Source organism: Patiria miniata, unplaced genomic scaffold (genome assembly GCF_015706575.1).
Source record: "Patiria miniata isolate m_02_andy unplaced genomic scaffold, ASM1570657v1 HiC_scaffold_2, whole genome shotgun sequence".
In the NCBI taxonomy this organism is placed as follows: Eukaryota; Metazoa; Echinodermata; class Asteroidea; order Valvatida; family Asterinidae; genus Patiria; species Patiria miniata.
The window spans coordinates 1311910-1335048 of NW_024037058.1; the positions used below are offsets into that span (position 1 = coordinate 1311910).

A 23139-nucleotide genomic window follows, 5' to 3' on the forward strand; every position below is an offset into this window, starting at 1 on the left:
CGAGCTCGAGTATGGCTAGCCTTTCACCAAGGCCATCGTGGCTTAACTTGCCCGCATTCAAAGCGGCTGGAGATGGAGACCACACATGCGAGTGGGAAAAAGCTGCCACTCGTGCGTGCTGACTTAATCTTTGCTCCATTCGCTTCGGGTCTTCGCAACTCCGCCGCTCTAAGCCACGATGGCCTGGGCGAAAGGCTAGAGTATGGCCTGCTTCATATTCATAAGTCATTCATTGCACGTTAGCACGTGCTATTCACAATGTTTTCAGGCCAACGTACATGTACGTACATGTACGTCGGCGTACTTACGTTCCTTTCACGCGTACATGTGATTGCAAATCATGAAATCTCGCAAAAGTCTTCATTTTTCAACGGCGATTTGGACCAAATATTAGAAGTCTCCTGCACGTGTTTCTCGTGAAAATGAAGCGTATACTGTCCTCTATCTACTGAGCCTTGCCGTTTCTTTCGGCCTTTTTTAAGAATCGAATGTACACCTAAAAACTATCGGCCCTCGATTTTGTTGATAAAAAATATGATTTTGTTTGTCAGGCCGTAACAACACTTTATATTTGTCAAAAGCAGTTATTTTTGGTATCAAAATAAAGCACGAGATTTTAACTTTTCACTTATTTAGCCATCTTGGCCAAACAGTGCAGGTTTCCAGGCACTTTTCGTGTTTTTCTGTAGTCTCGAATAATTCTCGTAAAATCTCGCGTACGTTTTTGGGCCATCGGGACAAGAAACTGAGGTCAAACAGGGCTGTACGCGTGACCATTTTGCCATGTTGTGGAGGGATCGTTTTTCAAGATGGCTGCCGTTCCGCTTTGGGGAAAATAGGGGTCGTCTTCTTCAGGCAAGAATTTCTCGAAAAGTCAATGGTCAACCCACCAAAAAATGAAAAGAAATTGAAAGACGACATGTCGATCATCATTTTTCTGTGCAGCTTAAATACCTGTGAGAGTTCTGAGTATTTTAAAAATATTTTTGAAGTATGGGCATTTAGCACTAGTGTCTATGGGAATTTATTTGCAGGGTTGCATCCATAAAGACTGGATAGCGGATAAAGAGCCGCACAATGAATTAATTTGACGCCATATTGGTGAGACCGGTGAGACCGGCTGGTGATCTACAAAGGACATGTTGCCGTCTTTATAGACAGCATAATTTCTTTTGTAACATCGCGGTTCACTTGACTTATATTTTGACCACCACCACCGACCGACCAAGGTTTACAATTTTTCTAACGTCGTGGTTTACTTTTTTAATGCCGCAGTTGACTTTTTCGGCGTTTTGGAAATAATAATCACTACGGAAATGTGTCCTTTTTATATATATCGCCTATCTGCCCGAAACGGGTTTCAACATAGATTCTTTCTTCATGTGCCTTCTGGCTCTTTTTTCCTTGTTTTGCAGAAGTCTTTTGTCATTTATACTTTGACATGTATTATTTGCAAGTTTTCTCATTTTGGACGATTATCCACAGTACTACTCCACTCGTCAAGTACCTTCCCACATTTGAGTGCACTTTTGCAAGTGTCTTTAAACCTGAGTTTGGGACGTCCAACTGATCCGGTGAGCCATTGGCAAGTTCACAGTACACAGCCTCGACTCCAGGGGCGCGTGCTCGTTCCTTACACTAACCCCTGGCTGTGATGATGACGTTAATGACGCTGATTGGCTATTCACAGCGTACTGCGCGCGCATTTCGAAGATTGCACGCCGGGCGCGCCCATAATGCGCTCGCGTGCTTTGTTTGCACGTAACGTCACGTACGAAAAAAAAATATGATTCAAAAGTCGCGATGCCTGTACGATATGGATTATGTCAGCCGTGTTTTTCGCTAAAAAAATACCTTTCAGTGTCTGTGGTTGTAAAGGCACGAAAGGGGTACGTACATTTAATACAAATCTTTGCTAATTAACACAACGTCCAAACGTTGTGTTTGAAAGGATTGATTCTTCAAAATCACAACGTTTAACATTTTAAAGATGGCGCCGCGCGTAAAACGGATAAACTGCAGCCCTAATTATAATGTAACGTATTTCAGCACATTTAAATTACACAATTCCAGCAGGGGTTACGATCGCGCAAGGCATGATGGGAAACAACATGGCGCTGCAAGATCGTACCCACGGGGCACGAGGTTGCACAGTACATTATGCTCTTTACTGCTGTCTTTCGTCGTCCATTCGTTTTAGAACATCATGTGTACGTGACCCAAATGCGCGTCAACTGTTGATACAACGCGCGCTGTGTATACGCGTAGAACGTTCGTATTATACGCGGCCATCTTCGTGAGACCGGGGGCGAATTGGTCAATATGCAAAGTCTACTGTGTGAATGGTGTATGGACAATGGACATCCGCTATCCAGTCTTTATATAGAGATCAATGGGAAAGTCTGTGTATATGGAGATCAATGGAATTACCGAAACACCAGCCTCGACTCCACTGATCTGTATATAAAGACTGGATAGCGGATATGCATACAACATTCACACAGTAGACTTTACATATTGACCAATTCGCCCCCGGTCTCACGAAGATGGCCGCGTATAATACGAACGTTCTACGCGTAAATACGCGCGCGTTGTATCAACAGTTGACGCGCATTTTGGTCACGTACACATATTATGATGTTCTAAAAGGAACACATTTCCGTAGTGATTATTATTTCAAAAACGCCGAAAAAGTGATTTGCGGCATTATAAAAACGTTAGAAAAATTGTAGTAAACCTTGGTCAGTTGGTCAGTGGTGGTGGCCAAAATATAAGTCAAGTGAGCCGCGACATTACAAAAGAAATCAAGCTGTCTATAAAGACGGCAACTTGTCCTTTGTAGATCACCAGCCGGTCTCACCAATATGGCGTCAAATTCGTACAGTGTGCGGCTCTTTATTAGCTATCCAGTCTTCATATAGAGATCAGTGCTCGACTCCATGGGCGCATGCGCATTCCTTCACTAACCCCTGGCCGTGATGTACACGTAAACGATGCTGACTGGCTATTCAGAGCGTACTGCGCGGGCATTTCCATAGATATAGAATAAAAAGACATAGAATAAAAAGACTAGATCGGCAGCGGTCCATATACGCGCCCATTCACAGTGCGATAAATCTCCGCCATTTTTGTTGTCTCTCGTGGACGCGCAACAAATTAACGTAAAGTAATGGAGCTAAATGTATCTATCAGTCCTCCATCATCTAGGCGCTTGCGTCAAGCTAATCTGACATCGCGCTCTCTGTAAGTGTTCTCCACTGTTCTCTGTCTGATGCCACATGCCAGGTGCATCGATCCTTGATGTTGACCCCCGTGGTTGTCAGGTCCTTGTTTACTCTCTTCAGCCACGTGGTTCGTTGTCCCCCTCTTGGTAGCTTGTTCTTGCGGATTGCCTCTAGAAGTGCTTGCTTGGCAGGAGCTTCCTCGGGTAGTCTCAGGAGATGGCCTGTCCACCTAAAACGTCTTCGGGTAATGGCAGTACTCCAAGGGATCTCGTTGGTTCTCCTGTACAGTTCTTTATTGGTGATCTTCTTGGGCCATTTTATATTAAGGATTGAACGCAAGAGTCTTCTGTGAAATGCATCAATGTTCTCTTCTAGTGACTTAGTCAATGTCCATAGTTCGCTGTTGTATAGAAATACAGATGCTATGAAGGCGCGGAATGTTTTGAGTTTCGTGTTGTTTGAGATTGCATCACTGTTGAAGACATTCCTGAATTTGTTGAAAGATACCATCAAAAGTATTTTCCTCCTGGTAATATCTTGCTCAGTGTCGAGAAAAGATCCCAAGTATTTGCATTTCTTCCAACTGGTGTTGCTTCCGTTTCTACTGATGAGGTGTTTCTCTGTCTTAGACGTGTTTACTGTGAGTTTCGCTCTTTTAGTACCTCAGGTGCCTGCCTCTCCACAGTTGCTATCGGGTGGATATCGTTACTTGCCCAAGTGATGTCATCAGCGATGATACTGTAATCCCATCTCAAAGTATGCTGCCGGGCAAATAGCGTAGCTGTGGTTCTCGAGTTCCACAGGAAGGGACTGGGACTGTGTCTGCGTGCAGTAACTGTGATCCTGAAGAGTGAATGGTGTCTCGGGTGTTTCCGGGTCAAGTTGTCTCAGTGCTTTTGCCAGGTATAGAGTGAAGAGAATGGGACTGAGGCAGTCTCCTTGAGGCACGCCGATGTTGGTTTTGAAGGGCTTACCCCAGATAGTTCCCACTCTTACTTGCAATCGAACGTCTCTAAGCAAGATTGCCAGGAAGTGGAGTTCGTCTTGCTCTAGTATCTCTTTAAGATCCTCAAAGAGAACCACTCTTCTCACCGAATCAAAAGCCTTTGACATGTCGAGCAGCAGTAGGTGAAGTTCATAGCTATCGGCTGTGATGGCCTTCTCTGCTAAGATCTTTAAGGCAAAGACCTGCTCAGTGGTGCCTCTGCCGTGTCGATAGGCTGCTTGGGAAGCTGGTATGTGGTCGTCTAATCTGTCGGCGATTCTCTTCGTCAAACAAATGGCCATTATTTTCCGGATAATTGTCAGAAGAACGATTGGCCTTATGTTCACTGGGGGTCCCTTTGGTTTGCCTGGCTTAGGAAGAGGAACGAGAATACCTTCTTTGATGTCGTCAGGGTAGATGCCAGTGCTAGCGGTTTCATTCAGAGTTCTGGCAATTTCTTGAGCAATCATCTCGGGTCCATACTTTAGCAGCTCGGCACTGAGATTATCTTTTCCAGCACTTTTGCAATTTTTAAGTGATTGGTCGCCTTTTTGACTTCTATATTGGTGAAGGGCTTGCTCATCATCCGTGGTGGAAATTATTCAATTATAGCTTCATCATCCAAATCAAACTTACTTTGAAACCAGTTTCTGATGATCCATGTTCAAGAGATACTGATTGAAAGAGATATACTGATTGAAATAAACAAGAGTAGACTGGGGTTTCAACATTATGGGAACGATGTTATCTTATTTATTCTCTTGTGTATAATTATTGGCATTGAAGGTCTCAAGTAACAGAAAATAAACTCGCAATGTGCGCGTAAACGGCGTTGCGTTCGCCACGTCTAGCGCGCAATTTGTATCTTTCCTCCAGCACGTGACCCTCCAGGCAAGGCCGTGCGTATGCACGCGCTGCCGATCTAGTCTTTTTATTCTATTTCTATGGCCATTTCGAAGATTGCACGCCGGGCGCGCCCATCGTGCTTTGCACGTCACGTCACGTACGAATATTCAAAACTGCGCGATGCCCGTACGATATGGATTATGGCTGCCTCGTTTTTCGCTTAAAAACCTGTATAGGCTATGCGGTTGTAAAGGGACGAAAGGGGTACGTACCTTTAATACAAATCTTTGCTATAAATAACGCAACGTCCAAGCCTTATGTTTGAAAACATTGATTCTTCAAAAACACAACTTTCAACATTTTAAAAATAGCATCGGCGCGTAAAACGGATAAACTGCAGCCTAATGGGAGACTTTTGACGGACAGTGTCGTAGAGGGCAGCAAACATAGCGGTCCCAGGCAATTTTTGGCGCGAGGAAGAAAATGTTGCAGTTTCATTGCAATAATCAGCCGCTGGCGCAGCTGCGCTAATCTTGCTCGAGTATTTTATTTAGCCTCTTATTAACGAGGTTCGTACCAATATATAAATATGCAGGGTGCAGCCCGTGCCTATGGATCTATGACAATAGCTCTCTTGAAGGAGGAACTAAGGAGGCGAAACGCCAAAACATCTGGCAGAAAAAAGGAACTCGTCGAGAGGTAAGTCGAGGACTAACGTTAGGCCAGGCTTAGCCTTTGTTAACCTTGGCTTTATACTACTTACTAGTGCAGATAGCGCTTCCTATTTTGTCAACAGTTATTGTCAGCTAGGCCTACCATTTCTTTTGACATTTAAAGTCTTTCGAGCGCACGTACAAAGAAAATTAGGCCCTAGTTATTTTGAAGAAATAATGGCCCATCAGAAGGTCCTGAGTAGACCGTCAAAGTCGAAGGTCAATTTTGTGAGCGTGATTGTCCGAAATGGCCACCGCCGGCGCGGCAGGCTCAGGCTTGCGTGGTGGCCGGTAAACATGGCGGTCGGTCGCTCCATGCACTGCAACTTTGTGTGAAGTACAGCGGTACGATTTTCTCCGCCCATGGCATAAACGGCCGGTCTACATGTTCCCCTGTCAATTGCAATTTATAATGCATGTATTTACTTTGCCAATATTTTTATGTAAGCCTATTTTCCTCAAATTAAAGCGCTCTTGGATTTTTTTAAAAAATCAATTCCATTATTTTTTTTTATACGTAGGCCTAGTGGCTATAGTTACGGTAAACGGTAAACATAACGCAGCCTTCAAAAATGCTATCGGTACAGCATTGTAAAAAAACAAGGCGAACGTATAAATTAGGCCTAGCCTACAACTCCCCATTTTGCTCGAGTGTGTCGATAGCTCGGTTGGTAGAAGACCAAGGTGTGCCTTTGACAATTTTTTCCCTCTTTTTTTTTCAAAAAGATTTCATAAGTGTAAGTTGTTGATCAAATGATGATTTTTATTTAAGTAGATTCAATTTTCTTCCCTAACTTCTGTGGTTTCGGTTTTGTTTTTTAAGGGGAATAAAGTCCGAGAACCATTTGGTTGATAGTCTGGTTCCCAAAAGCAAACATTGTGATGTTGAATACCAGTACGTTGGGGAACTAGACAGCTTCCGTAATGATAGCCGTTGAGGGTTGCGTTATGGGTACCGTAACTATAGCCACTGCGTTTTTTTATAACACAGACCTAGATAGGCTAGAGCCTAGTAATATTTAGAGTCTCTAAAATGTTCTTAAATTTGTTCTTATTTTCAGACTTGAGTGCTACGACAGAAATTTTAATTTCGGCCAAGGATGTGATTTGGAGGAGTCCGAGGAGGTGTATACTTTTTCTATGCCCAACTTGTCAACATACAAGGACGTAAATAGAGACAGCCAGGTTAGTAGACTTATTTAATCAACAGATAAAAATGAAAATCACAGCAGGAAATGTGCTGGGTAGCCATGTGTCAGAGTTTTTGCCTGCTGTGCATGTACATGTATGTGTGCTCTTGTGTGTAGGTCACTTGAATTTCGGAAATTATCATAGTGATCTATCCACTATGAAATCAAATTACTTTCTCAGGTCTGCTGATGTCTCCACAGAGTCTTGCATACAATTGAGTCTAGGTAATTCAAACTCAGCCAAGATACTATTTTAGCAAGAGACATTTCTGGGAGTCTTTCAGACATTGTTGGTCCCATTCATCATTATGTACATAAATGAATAGCTCAAAAGAGTTTGCAAGGGTTTGTTTTTCTTTCTTTCTTGCATACATGTACCTGTTCAACAGGCTACAGGACTCTCGCTATTATTATACCCACCCCCAAAAGCACTGTGTCAGTGAATTTGGATATGTTTGGATGACATTTTCACAAGTTACTAAGGATTTTCTTCTTTTATTTAGATTCCACATGTAACAAATGACACCCTGAAGGCCTTCATACAACAGTTTGGGAAGTCTGAAGATGGCAAGCCAGAGGCGATGTATCGGGACAGGTTTCTTCTCTCATTGCGTCACAGCAGCGAGGGTGACCATATATACATAGCAGCTAGAGTTGCAGCAGAAATGAAGAAGACGTTGGTATACAAAGTAGATGTAAAGTTAGACAAGTATGGGGTAGTGCAGGAAACTCAGTGTGAGTGTTCTGTTGGTATTGGCCCTAATGCTCACTGTAAGCATGTCGGTCTGGCTCTGTTTGCCCTTACTAAACAAAAAGAAGGGGTTTTGACAATGCAAACTTGTACAGAAGTCCTGCAAACCCATCATCAGAGCAAGAAATATGATGGCTCCCCTTTGCAGATGTCTCAAATTAAACTTCGTAAATCTGAGGGGCTTCAACGACTTAATAATTTTGACCCAAGACCTGCTCAATATAGAAATACACGAGAGTATAATGATCACTTCAGAAATGTGTGGATAAATTCACAAGCAAAAGATCTGCCAATTCGGCAGTTATATGCACCTGCAAATATCTTTGCAGTGACTCATGATCATGATTACCTGGAACTAACTCATGAAGAATACTTTCTTAAGAGTCTTAATGTTACCAACATCACAGAGAACGATCTAGAACAGGTTGAAGAAGCTACAAGGGGACAAAGCACAAACAAGTTTTGGAAGGAAGAAAGAAGAAAACGACTTCATGCCTCCAACTTTGGCCGAATATGTAAGTCAGGGGTTAGAACAGACTTTGAAAAAATGGCTAGGTCATTGACAACTATCTCAGAGTTTTCCAGTAAACCCACAGATCATGGGCTGAAGTATGAATCTGTAGCTGTGGAGGCTTACAGCAGTAAGACAGGTAATTTGGTGAAAAGTTGTGGAATCCATGTGTGCATGGAAATCCCATATTTGGCATGTTCACCAGATGGCCTTGTTGATGATGATAGGATTATTGAAGTGAAGTGTCCTTACACATGTAAAGACAGTGCAGTAACTCCAACAAGTGTGCCCTATTTATTTATGGACAGCTCTGGAAAAATGGCATTAAAACACAGTCACAACTATTATTACCAGGTACAGGGGAATTTGTTGTGTACAAAAAGGAAATGGTGTGATTTTGTTGTGTGGACAACGAAAGATATGAAGATCATGCACATCCCCCGAGATGATGAGTTTATAAACGAACTCAAAATCAGACTCCGGGATTTCTTCGAACAGTTTTTCAAGGCAGCATTGCTTGAAACTTTTCTGTACAGAGTTACTGACAAGTATGACTTTTCCTAAGACAAAGGCAAAAGAAAACATCACAGAAAAGAAGTCCTGGTTTCTTGAGCTTCAAATGTTTTAGTCATGGAGTGGACATACATGTACATGTACTGTAGTTGTCACACTTTCATTTATTCTCTGCTAATGACAAACAAAATTCGTTAACCAGACCAAACGCAAGAACTGTTTTTCTTTTACTTGGATTCAATGGAAAACTTTTGAGACCATCCCTTTTTTAGTGTTTGATATATAACTGTCATGTACATGTAACAGTATTATATTTTATCTAAAGTGCATGGCATCAAACATTCTATATATGTAAATGCCTTTGATGGCCTGTTATAAGTCAGGGTTCCTAGCATTTCATGAAAACAAAATTCCCTGATTTTCCCCTGTGTTTTATCTGATGAATTTTCACAATTCTAGAATACTTATTTTGACCTATTTCCACACCAAAAAGCCACCATAGCCAATCATTCAGTGGATTGGCTGTTTGGACATGAGACATAATATAACAAACTGACCACTTTCTATTTTGGGCCAATCAAATTCCCTGACCTTTCCCTGATTTGAGGCATTTTTTCTCAAATTCCCTATCTGGAAAAAGGGAAACTCATTTTCCAGGTTTTCCCTGATTTCCAGCATGGCCAGGAACCCTGTAGATACATGTACATGAATCGTCTGCAAAGGGCCCTATTAACTAGAAATTAATAGAAGATAAATATATTGAAAATTATTTACGAAATGTATGTCAACTTGACTAGTGACATGTTTTAGCTCACAAAACTGTTGCAATACATGTACATGTACATTAGATGCTCTGGGTACAAACTTACAGTGTTTCTATTTGGTGAAAAACTATATCTTATGTTGATAACTTTTTCTCCTGCCATGTGTGCACAATAAATTATAATTCAATACATACATATGTACATTAGATGCTCTGGGGTACAAACTTAGTGTTTTTATTTAAAATAATATTATGTATGTCAATACCTTTTTTTCTTCGAACCTGTGCACAATAAATTATAATGCAATACATACATATGTATGCTCTGGAATACAAACCTACAGTGTTTATATTTAATTTAAAAATATGTATGTCAATAACTTTTTTCTCCTGCCACGTGTGCTCAATAAACTATAATTCAATACATGTATACATATGTACATTAGATGCTCTGAGATACAAACTTAGTGTTTTTATTTAATAAAAAATTGTGTATGTCAATAACTTATTTTCTTCGAACCTGTGCAAAATAAATTATAATGCAATACATACATATGTATGCTCTGGAATACAGACTTACAGTGTTTCTATTTGGTGAAAAAATATCTCTATGTCACTAACTTTTTTCTTCTGCCATGTGTGCACAATAAATTATAGTTCAATACATACATACATGTATGTACATTAGATGCTCTGGGATACAAAGTTAGTATTTTTATTTAATGAAAAAATATGTATGTCAATAACTTATGTTCTTCTAACGTGTGCATAGTAAATTATAATAAATTTTAATGTATTTCAAAGTCAGAAACTCCTTGTTTTTTTGTCAGCATTTCAGATTTGTATAAAGTCTAGTCATAAATACCTCAGACAGTTTACCAATTCTATTGGTCAAAAGATGATAAAGGTACCAACTTGTTTTAAACACCTTCATAATTTTATAAGAAATTTTGACTCCTGTTTTATCAACTCTAACAATCATACAAGGCAGTATTCATCGTCACATGACATAGACATGCGCAATACAATCAATGAGTCCGTATTCCATAGAATCAACATTTCATTTCACACATGCCAATTTCCATACATTTGAGGATTTTAGTACTGTACACATGAGACTCATACCATTAATAATAAGGCTAGAGGGGTGTTTCACATATCACATATCACAAGGTGAATATGATGAACACAATTGTTGGGAAAAATGTAAAATTTTGACTTTTTTCTACTTGAAGGCATCAAAACAAAGACTTGGGCAAAGTCTAGCTTAAATCTGCACAAGACAAAATTAATGAGTTCCCAGCCAGCATTTAAAAACCACTTCAAAATTTACATTCATTTTCAAATTGTGATGAATGTTACATTCGCACTGAAAATAGCCAACAGTTTGTCTTGCATATTTTTAACCATAGTTAATAGTTACAGTATGATAGCACAACAAGTCACTAACTACATGGAACGCAAGATATTGAGTTTCTGTCAACCTTCATTAAACTCCAAAACATTTTTGTGACGGATGTTACATTTAAAAGACAAGCACCTTTGACTCTTGACACTCAGTTCAAATCCCTGTGAATTTTACACACTTGCGAAAAATCCTAGTATTTCCATCAGTGTGTGCTGGTCTGAGGTAGCCTGCACAAAATATTAAATTTTTAAAATCACATGGTTTTAGAAGAAATCCGCCATTTAAGCCTGTGACGGACGTTACAATTTCCGTGACAAACGTTACACTCTGTGAAACATCAATGTTTGCTACACTGCCAATGGAAAATTAGGTTGGAATAATTGCGATTTGTCTTGGTAAAACTCACCTACTAGCTTTCTCTCTGACTTAAAATAAAAAAATCACAATATTAAACATGCGTGTTTCATATGTTAAAACAAGGTGCAAAAATGACCACAAAAATCCACCATTTTAGCCCCAAAACAATTTTTTGGACAAAAATCACACTGAACTACATTCCATCCCACTGGCATGCCACTCAAATGAAAGATCTTGTTGTCCCCATTAATTTAATACCACACTTGTTGTTGTGATGTTTGTAGTTCTGAAGATATAAGTAAATTTCCATTTTACAACCATGTCCCCTTTTTCATGGAATCGCCCAATTAGAGAAATGCGGATGCCATGGTGGTACGACTACCAAAATCTACTGAGGAAAACCTCCTTAGGCACTGCTTGGAATGATGCATTTTCTGAAATTAAGCAGCATGAAACAAACGAATGCGATGTTAGATGCTAGAGTCATCTCTGTCTGATTGAGTGGCTGTGTGAGAATTTTGTACATTTTGCCAAGACCAATAATTCTCTCAACATGGACTCGCTTACTGGAAATTTTCCTATCCCTTAAAACACTCTTTCCTGACATTCTATTCTTCTTCCTGAAGAATGTTGGGATGTTTATGGTGACATCTACTGGTGCAAAAATGTCCTGGATATCAAATCCCTTGTCTACCATGATGGCGTCTCCTGGATCTGTTCTCCTAGTCAGTCCACTGCGTTCTGCTATTTGTCGGTCGCTAGTTGAACCTCCATAAGCACAAGACATATAACTGACAAGACCCCCTGGGGTCACTCCAACAACTGACTTTGCTGTATTGCGATTTTTGTATGTAGAAAAGGTGACTTGCTGAGCAGTGGGAGCTTTGGGTTTCTTTACAGGAAATTCAAACCCATCAAGGATAGTCCGTGTAGTGGGGAAGTTCCTCTTAAAATCTGATGGAGCATAAAAACTAACACAGTCTCTGCTGGGCCATATATCCACCTCTCTCCACTGAAGACTCATAAATCTCATCCAGGTTACAAAGATACAGTAAACTTCTGACTCACTTATTTTGAACATACGACTTAGTTCAAAGTTTGGCGTGTATCTTCTGCATTTTATAACAGTTAGAAAAAACTGATCTGGTACACAGATGCTGGGTCGTACACCGTGTAAGTATGTCAACTTAAATGCACTCGGCCCCAATGAAGCTAAAACATCAGAAAATGTGAGGTAATCTTGAAGACCTGTGTAATAATGCACTCCTGCTGAATCAGTCTTGAAATCCTCTATCGTAAACCCACGATTAGACTCTGTCTGTGTTTCGGAAGTGCACGTAGAATAGTTGGGCAGGGGATCAGTTTGAATGTGTACCTCCTGAATGACTGGAACACTCTCGATGTCAACCTGCATGGCAAGATTAAGATCTTGCACGACGGCATCATTCTCAGCTGATTCCCCTTTTCTGCATTCATCCTGTTTCACTTCTTCTTTCTCAAGCCTTCTCTTTTCATTCCGTTCCTTCAGTCGTTTTTCTCTTGACAGTGCTGGTGAAGAGGGTTCTACTTTACTCCATGCAAACTGGCTTGGGACAGCTGTTTTCTTTAGTTTTTTCTTGTTCACTTTGAAACCTGCAATTAACAATTGAAACATCATGATAAAAGTACTTAGATAAGTTGCATTAATGCAAAAGTGGTTGGTTGGCAAGAGCTTCCTCTCAAACTAATCATGAACATTCATAGAAGAGATTTTACAGACTTTTGTCTGAAATACAATTTATCTTTCAGACCTTTCATCTAAGTTTCAGCCCTCTTGTTCTAATTGGCTTGGTAATCTCATCCCTGTACATTTATGTTTTCAGCGTTTCAAGTGGGTGTAAAGGTATCTCTGTTTAATTAGGCCCTATTGTATTCTGTGTTGATTAATTAAGGACTCTTAACATGTGTAATAACATTGCAAAGTTTTTAAAAAAATCTGTGCAAATTCAATGGTAGACTTTTGAGATGCTTGGTGGCAGCAAACATACATGTAATGGTTCCACGTACATGTCAATTGTCCACTATTGTTTTTATCATGTTTGAGTTAATGTGCGCTTCTTCTTCCAGAAAGTACAATCCCTCTTAGAAGTTCAATTCCGAGTATTGTCGTACTACATGTGCAGTGTAAAGGTACGGGTACTCAAAACAATGCTAACAATAGCGGACCAGTCGTGTTGGACCATGTTGTATGTTTGCTACCACCAAGCGTCTCAAAGTCTCCCATTGAATGAGATGTTGTTGATGTTGCAAAAGAGAGATCTGAGCAAGCAATGAGACTCTGTGTTTCTTTGTTATTGTTTTTAATATGAACATTCCCTAACACTTATCGCAAATTCTGCCTGGTTGGTTGATTTTGCACAATGGACAAAAGGCACCATGGGAAGGAAACAGGAACAAACAGACAGTGTTCCTTTTTCCTTCCCACAATTCATTTCGACCATTAGTGGAAAATCAACCAGGCAGTATTTGCAACATTTATGCCACTTTGTCTTTGCCAGTACAAATTTATGCATGGATATCCATCATGTCCAGCAAAGAAACACAGTGCAACTTTACAATTGCAGACGCGGACATTAGAGAAATATCGTCTTTGCTACTAGTAGTACTACACTGTCGTCCTGTTCATACCATGCCATGATCATCATTGAATATTGCTGAAAAATCGGGGGAAATTATGAATAGTTTTTGTTTTAAACTTACCCAGCACTGACTTCTCTTCGTAATCGGAGTCCAAAAAGTGCGCCTTGCACACAAGACTGCTAGCCGCTGGCCACCACGGTCGTATGGGTTTGAAACTATCCCTTTTGATGGCCCGTCTCCACTGGTTTCGTATTTTTTTGTCCTTGGGAAATGTGTGCCCTCCGCGGTGGCAACATCCGAACACGGCACAGCAAGATCCAGGCATTTGGTGCAAGGTTTCATTGAATGAGGTGCACTGCTTGTGCACGAATCAAGGACAACAAAATACGAACTCTTTACTTCCGGGACCGTTGAAGCACGCCCTCTTGCGATAAATTAGAACTAGTCAAAAGTCTCCCAATAATGTGCCATATTTTGACACATTTAGGGTGCGTTCGAGCGTGCTACTCGTGTTAACACCATAGATATAGAACTTAAAAAACTAGATCGGACGCGCGTATAATACGCGCGTTTTGACAGGATGCTGCCATTGCTCACGTGAATAGGGTCAAAAATTTAAACGCGCATTTCTTCGGCGTGACGATCACTTGCACTTCTCCATCGATGCTTGCCGTGGTAGGCTAGGAGGAAAGGACTTGAAAATGGTGGCAAACTGTGCAGCAGCAAAGTGCAACTGGGACGGAGAAAGGGTCCCGGAGGACAGTCTCTCAAGAAGTTAACATCATGTGTGAGTAACTTAATACATAGAATTTATCTCTTGTGACTCTATTTCGAACAAGACAGCTTTTATAAAAATTAACTCATTATAGGCTACGTTACGCAAGGCGAATTGACATAAATCACAAGAGTGGGTGTGGTCCAAAGGATCCTCCGAATTTTGTAATAACTGCGCAGGGCCTACTTGAAATCTTGACAGTACATTGTTTTAAAATTTAAGATGGTACTCCTTGCCTGAACATCGACTAACAATTATTTCTGGCCTAACGTCACCCCTCCCCTCTCGTGATTTTCAATAATAGTTCGCTGGGAACAAGGATTGGGAGTCTTTTTTTGTTGTGGGATGTGGGTGATTGAAGAAAATGCACCATTCTCCCAGTTTGAACACATCAATGACGTTTGCACTGGAAACAATTTCAAGGCGTAGGCCTATGTGATGATCCGTCACTTTTTCTTTTAATTTGTCCATTGTTAAGAAAGACTTGCCACAAATCTGTTCACTAACTACGTGTTCTAAACAACACGAACAAAATATCAAAAAAATCCACAACATTTGCAATTTCGGGTAGACTTCAGGAGTGTTGATTTACGGTAAAGATGTGATGCTGTTTGATCTGTAGTGTATAGTGTATCAAGGCAACTCCCATCTCCTTTTCATTTTTTTTTTTTGAAGAACACGGATTGTATATCTTGAAGGATAAAGTCCTACAAAAATGTTTGCATTTTGCTAAAACTCCAAAAAAAATTCAATCGAGGCTTATTAATTTTACTTCCCAGGTTCCCCCATGGCAATCGAAAGAGATTAAAAGTTAGGCTTCAGCGGATTAGGAGAAATATTCCAAATGGCAGCAAATGGAATCCAACAAAGCACGATCGTCTTTGCAGCGACCATTTCCCTGCAGAGTGCTTCAAGGTGGAATGGGGGAAAACCCGTCTGCGTGACGATGCCGTACCGTCCAACTTTGAAGACTATACCCGACTCATTTGAAGCCTGTAAGTATTACAATGAGACTTGGGGCCAGGATAGGCTATCAATAATTATTGTCATGTATTTAAAGGCCTATCATGTGCTTTATTTGTTTTATTTCGTAGAAAGACTACAGTCTCGTGTATGGACTTCAGCACGAGAGAGAAAAGCTGCCAACGACAAGGAAAGAACCGACCCAAGCCCCCGTCGAAGATATTGCTTCAGTGCATGGCTGTATCGGCAAATCAAACCAGCGATAGAGCATGCATACAGTCTACCACCAGAAATGACAGGAAGGCTATATGTCCAAGCTTGAACAGGAAAATAGACAGCTCCGGCAGGAAAATCGACGATCATGTCGAAAAAGATCTTATCCGTCAGAGAGGTGGTAAAAGGCCTGAAAGAGGAGCAACTTGTTACTCCAGAGACGGCCGACCAGATGGAAACACAGTTTCCTATTCTGCAATTGGAAGTCACTTTGCTGGAGCTGGGAAAACTGCGCCTTGCTCAACGAATCACAATCATAGTGAACAGATGAAGAAGTTTGCACTACTCGACAAAAGCGTACGTTTTCGTCAGAAAGAAGATTGCACTGCCGACTGTGCGTACAGTGAGGATATAGCTGGCCACGCATAACTGCCTCATGCGTGGACCATAGCTAAAATTTAACAAGTTTCGCTCAGTATTTCGTTATCATCTTATTGTTGCTCCTCAGAAATTGAAAGATTGAATAGCCGTCTATTTGCGTTCATGCATATGAGGAAGATATATTGAAATTACTTATTCTGGTTCATAAATAATGGGAAGCAATACTCAACTGCTGGTAGTTGCATAGGCTAAACCTTCACATAATTATGCGGATGGTGACAACCAAATGTATTTTTTTCATGAGCAATGATATTCTTGACACCTTGATTAATGGCTATGGATATGGAACTGCCATTTCATCAGTGTATTTATTAGCTAGCGAGTGAGTTTTCATTGTATATAAATTGTTTATTATCTAAAAGTTATTCAAGTATCAGTGTGTTCAGTAGCCTTGTTCAATGCGGTCTCTCGGCTTTTTGTCGAAGGGAGATAATCGGGCCCTAGCACCCACAATCAACGCGGTTACGTGCGTGTACCACCGACCCTTGTCCGTGCGTGTACCACCGACCCTTGTCCGTACGAACGGTTCGGTACTAACACAACCAGCAAGCACACACACGTGAGTACGGACTGTACGCATGGTGTAATAAGGCAGTAAACGTAGGCCTACTATGTTCTGCGTGTGGGTGTACGTACGTACGTGTGGGGGATATACGCGCCGCGTGGCCTGTCGTTGGGTTACGCGGACTAGCTCATGCATGTACATGTACTGTGTGTGCATGGCTGTTGTACGAGTATGTGTGTGATGTACGTGCGTACGTACATGTACATGTACATGTACATGTACAAGCATAGCCTTGCTGTATGGTACAAGTTACTTTCTCACTAGCAGCGTACGGGCATCGATATGTGCACGCATTTATGCCTTGCCAAGTTGATTAGGGATTTGCTTATCGGCGATTTTTTTTTTATCGGCGAATCGATAAGCCCAACGCCTTGGTCAAGGCTATGTGTTCAGTGAACACAACAGATGACCAGAGATTGTTTTTGTAGTCATCCATTCATTTCAAATTTAATGTTCCTATAGACCGCTTGCAGATGCGTTCGATAATCGACGCGCGAAGGCGCGCGACGCCATGTTGTGGGACAAGCGTATATCTATCTATGCACATTTTGTCTCATAACATGGCGTCGCGCACCTTCGCGCGTCAATTATCGATCGCGTCTGCAAGCGGTCTATTGAGGCTAGCAGTATTAAAGCAACGTATTATTTCAAGTGCGTGTTTTTGTTGTTGCTCATTTACAAAATGATTTTCTGTTATTTCATTTTGATGTTGGTAAAATTAAAAGTTTTTGTTTTGTCTGATGGGCAAGTAATGGTTGATATTTATTGCACATTTTGAAAAAGGAGGGGGAAATCTCATTAAACAGGTTGACATTTTAACTACGCTTTTGACATTTGCCTTTGTAAAGATATAAGAACACAATGTGGTTACTTCTCGGTACAAAGTAGTATTCTTGGCTGAAAATCAATTACCTTCAACACAGTCGCCAATTTGGCCCCAAATACGACACAGATGCCAACCCATGTGTAACTTTTCGAAGGAATGTGAAATGTCAAAAATCGTAGTTAAAAATGTCAACCTGTTGTTAAGAACTTCAACGCATAGCTGAATTCAGGTGGGGGTGTTGGCAATATTTTTCCGTCCAGCATTCACCAGCTGCCCTTTGCGCGTGGCCCTATTCACGTGACTTTGCAGCGCGTCCATGAAGAACCCAAAAGTTTTGTGCACAGTGAATGGCGCGTTCGAACGCGCGTCCGATCTAGTTATTTAAGTTCTATATCTATGGTTAACACGAGTATACTCCTGAGCGCCCGAACGGCAGGAGTACGACCCGCGAGTTAGCAAGAGTATGCTCCCCATCATACTCTTGCACCGAGAGTGGTGCGCACGCAACATTTTCCTGCACTCGGGAGTAGCAAGAGTAACACGCTCGAACGCACCCTTAACATGCTTAAAGCCCGAGTCCATCATTTTGCAGCTATCCAAAAAGTAACTGGCGTAATTATTGTTGAAAAACATACTTGGTTGAAAGATAGTAAGGGGACTAAACTCCCTGTGAAATTATTCTTTCTAGCAAGCTGTCTTTTTGAAGAAATCAACGAAAGAAGGCCTTTCCAACGGGTGCGTCTTAAATTATTATATGTCTATGATCGGAACCAGTGATTGGAACCGGAAATAACGCAACTTGAGTGTTTATCCAATGGGCGCTAGTACAGTAATCAGTGGTGCGCGCGCGTGTATGATGTATTTACTAACGAACCGGATTGTAGTCACTAGAATGACGACCTTTTAATATACTTAACAAACTTCAGAGTGACACGGTTTCTTTTATCAATTTAATAAATTAAATGTCGAAATTGAACGAAAGCATTCAGGGACAGGTTTTCAAATCTTAAAGGCACAGAATATCGAAGAAAATCCTACAACTATTGAATCACATGATGCATGCAATACACACACATACTAGAGAAAGTATAATTATTTCCGGAATTAACAAAGTAACTATCTATCATAATCACGTTTACAAGCTCACCAAGATACTCTGATCAGTTGGTGTTGGGTGTATATCGAGGACACAAAAGGTAATGTGTTCTTGATTAGCAAGTTACCCTTAGATATTTATCAAACAAAATCATTTGCAGAAACTTGAACGTACTAACAAAAAGTACAAGTAATTACCAGTGACAATGAAAAGTCTTCAACGTACACCAAACCTGTAGGGGGGGGATGCGAGTATGGGATTGGAGTAGCGGTCTGTAACTGACTGGTGGATTTCGTGTAATTAAAAAAGTGTAGAAATGGTTCACCGTACTGTTGATTGAGAATATGATGGGCTTATAAACCTCTATCCAGAAATTTAAAATGCATGGTTAAAAAGTATACCGTGTCAATGACCATCAGCAAAACACAATTTTTTTACAATGGTGCACACATACTGAAGTCTACAGACTTTGATTTTGACTGCAATAATTTATTTCTAAATCAAGTCAAATACTAATAAGCGGGTGCATATCTATGTTCCCCAATACCTATGTTCCCCAATACCGATGTTCCCCGAAATCATTACCCTAACCCTAGCCCGGGGGATATCGGTATTGGGGAACATACGTATTGGGGAACATCGGGTAGACCCCCTAAAAAGCAAATAATTCCTTCATTGATATGAACAATTGAATTACTACTTAAAATATGTAATGAGGGACATACAGAGTGTTTCATGACCCCACTCATTGTATTGGGAAAAATTATCGCCTTTGCTTATTGAGAACCATGTCAAAAAAATCTGTCCTGCATGATTGTGTTCAATTAACAAGGTCAACTTGAATACTAAAAGGACTCACTGAAAGCAAACTTGTGCATGATTATATTTTGAGGTCCATTTCAAATTTGACATTTTCTCTTTTATATGTAACAAATGATTTGTTCTTTTTCCAGAATGCAAAATTCAATGTCGCTCTGAGCCACGATTGCCTTGACGAAAGGCTAGGTAAAACAGGGCAATAGCACAGCTGGTACATCTTTACTGAAAATGCTGACGATCTATGGTAAAACACAGAAGATAACATGTAAAACCTTTTTATTTTTAATAATAAAGCATTAAGATATGTACATGTATTTACAAATGTTTGGCTATCACAAAAACACTGGATTATGGGTGCAATATTTTATCAAACTGATGGTTCATAACTCTCAGGTTAGATGCAGCTTATGCGTGCATGGACTGAATCAATAGAAATTGCTGAAGATAAGTAGCGTATTTGTTGATTGGAACCCGAAGAAAGCATTCAGAATGTTCCGAAATGACAGGCTTGAAGTTGTAGAAAATTTTTATCTAATTGCAAGTTTATGATTTTCGAGAGCATAGATTGGTCCAAAGCACCAAACATGGCAGATAGATTCTCATAGCCCAGAGAAGATATTTAGAAGGGGCGACACTTAAAATTCTTTTGGGAAGGGTGCCTCCTAATTTGCATAAATTGTAACTACCTGCCGTGTAATATTTTTGTCCCCTATAATGTGGGTATTATTTTTTGAAAAGTATATTTTGGGGACCCTTCTGAAATATCTTTACTTGAATAACATTTTCTAAAGCATATAAGTGACTGGATAATGAGAGGACAATAGTAAAGATCCAAAATGGCTATTATTACACCCTACAGTTGCACGCATTTACCTTTTCTCCAGATATCAAGTAGTCTTGCCAAACCTCGGTATTTTTTCTCATTTTTGGGGAGGGGGCTCAATATCAAGACGTTATCAGTTTTCACATGAATTTCTCATTTATATTTGTTAGGTGCCAGTAAGTTAGTTTGTGAATTTGAAGCTCCTCAACTGGTTTGGCAAGACTAGCAGTTGATATCTGAGGAAAAGGTAAATACGCGCAACTTTAGGGTATAGTAGTAGCCCTTTTGAATCATAATGTCCTTATAATCATCGAGTCTCTGATGTGCTTTAGAAAATGTTATTTAAGTAAGAATATGTAAGTAGAATCCCCAAAATATACTTTTCAAAATATAAAAAATAATAAAATATACCCCAAAATGGGAATAAATATATTATACAGCAGGTATTTATCGCAAATTAGGCACCCTTCTCAAAAGAATTCGGGTATCACCTCTTCTACTTATCATCTTTAGGGCTATAAGAATCTATCTGCAAAATTTGGTAGTGCTTTGGACCAGTCTTTCACGATTCCTACCATGCGCCACCTGACTACTAATTGGTGTAGCTATGTAAATATGCACAACAACTAATCCGGCCAACAGTAGAAGCCATTTTTGAGGTGGTACCATATTCACGTGAAAGGGTATGTGTTCTTTAAGACAAGGTGTGCACACATTTTGGTAACCCTATTGGTCGAAGGTATCCCAGAGTGTGTGCGTACTACCCGAGCGCAACTCGCATGAGCCTGATGCCACTTAACAAAATGGCTGTCACGAGATTAGTCTATCCACTCCGTGCGCAAGTACCCCCTCCCCAGTAAGAAAGGGACAGTTGGGGGAGATTACTTGGAGTGACATTGGAACGCATCGCCAAAGATGGCTATAATTTGTTGCGCGTACTTCGCGTTATATGCGCAGGAACCTGTATGCACACACGGTGAGTCCCGTCCAAGGGGCTCTCAAAAGTGGTAAAAAAGCACCCTCTCGTATTAGTGCACAGAAAAAACCCAAGACCTAATGACGTCACGCTTTGTTTACATGTGCACTTTCCTATGAGAACCAGGTGGGATGTGTACCACCTGGCTCTCATAGCAAAGCGCATTATGTAAACAAAACGTGACGTCATTAGGTCTCAGGTATATTAACCCATACCAGAATACAGGTACATGCATTTTCATGAGTTCTTACCTGATCACTTTTTTATACTTTGATCAAAAAAGAAGCAATTGAGATCTACAAGCATGGTTTTGGGTGTTTCTCTTTCTTTCTTTTTTTCCCCCAGAAAGTTAAAATTTAGCTGAACTTTTGGTAATTTCAATAGGATTTCACTTCTGTACAAAAGATGGCGTTTTATGGCGAAAAGCACAACCTTGTAATAGGCTTACAGAACATATCCACTGGACTTATACATGTACCAAATGTCAGTGTGGATCGGTATGAAAACTAACAGTTAAATGCATGTATGGAACTTATTCAAGAGGAAGCCATTTTGGTCGTGTTCCCTGAATGTATTTTATAAATTGTGAATGTTGAATGGGATGGCGCCAGACTAAATGCATTGATCCTCACTTTCACTTTCTTTTTAAATGTGGCTAATCACAAATGTGTTAACTCACAAATTTCAAATTATTCATCAGACCAGACTGGTATTAAAATAATTATGTCATTGCTTTCATTTCCCTTCGCGAGTTCCAACAATGAAGATGTCACCTCGCTTTCAATTTGATATGGCCGACTCGTGAATAAAGCCCGTGTACAGAAATACATGTATGTACTAGGTTTCTGGTGATACAGCTTAGTGATAGACGACACAATGTGGCACGAAAGGACATTCTGTATCATCAATGTACATCACTATGGTATGACATGTACAATGAATCAATATGTTATTAAACAAAGTAAAGATAACTGATAACTGTTCATCACCGTGTTGTGTTTCTATGTGGGGAGTGATCCCTGGCCGCAAAGCACAGGTTAAGCAATTGAGCTGAGTAACAGGCTGAAAAATATTCTGACCATTTGCCCTGCACAGATATGTTGGAAAAAAAGGGGAGGAACAGGCACATCAACGCTATACCAAAAAGCACAATGGGTGGGAGTGTATGTTTGTGTTCATGAGTTCATCAAAGCGGAGACTCCCCCCCCCCCCCTCCCATGGGCTACATATGTAAAGGCGCCTTCCCGCATAGTGGTCAACACACCCACGTAGCAGGTAGCAGGCGGGCAAGCTGTCTTCCCCGCAAAGCAGGCGAGGCCAAGCCTCATGTTTAATACTCTTGAGGTCCTAGATTCTAATCATGCTTGTACTTTTTAATTCAAAACCATACTGCAGTAAATCAGATTACATGTTTCACTGTATGATGCAGGAAATGTTGAGTTCCTAATATAACCTGTCCAGGCAATGACACCAATACTAGTAAAGTGTACAATTAAAACTAAAATATGTGACATTATGGTCAGGAAGACTATCTACCAAATTGTTTGGTCCTTTTCTTTTTAGGTGCCTCAGAAGGTGTTATTTGTATTTTGTAAATTAAATTTAGTGGCAAAAAATGCACAAAAGGTTTACTCATGCCTATCCCAGTGACACAAAACCATTGCCCTCTGACTCGGTTTTAACACATACTTCTATGGTCTGGTATCTCTTCATGTTTTTGTTGGTTGTGACTGTTTTCAAGAGAAAAAATTATGATTTATAT

General features: G+C 40.4%; 2 protein-coding genes across 2 annotated transcripts; one reads left to right on the forward strand and one right to left on the reverse strand.

The window, feature by feature from the left end:
- Positions 1-5663: 5663 nt before the first annotated feature.
- Positions 5664-10258, forward strand: LOC119726971. The gene is made up of 3 exons (XM_038198823.1): positions 5664-5754; positions 6830-6953; positions 7462-10258. Exons 1-3 carry the CDS (start codon positions 5675-5677, stop codon positions 8782-8784), a joined length of 1527 nt encoding a protein of 508 aa, XP_038054751.1. The 5' UTR covers positions 5664-5674; the 3' UTR covers positions 8785-10258.
- Positions 10259-10858: 600 nt separating this feature from the next.
- On the reverse strand, positions 10859-14325 carry LOC119726973. The gene is made up of 2 exons (XM_038198825.1): positions 14001-14325; positions 10859-12893 (listed from the first exon to the last, which is right to left on the reverse strand). Exons 1-2 carry the CDS (start codon positions 14203-14205, stop codon positions 11668-11670), a joined length of 1431 nt encoding a protein of 476 aa, XP_038054753.1. The 5' UTR covers positions 14206-14325; the 3' UTR covers positions 10859-11667.
- Positions 14326-23139: the final 8814 nt, after the last annotated feature.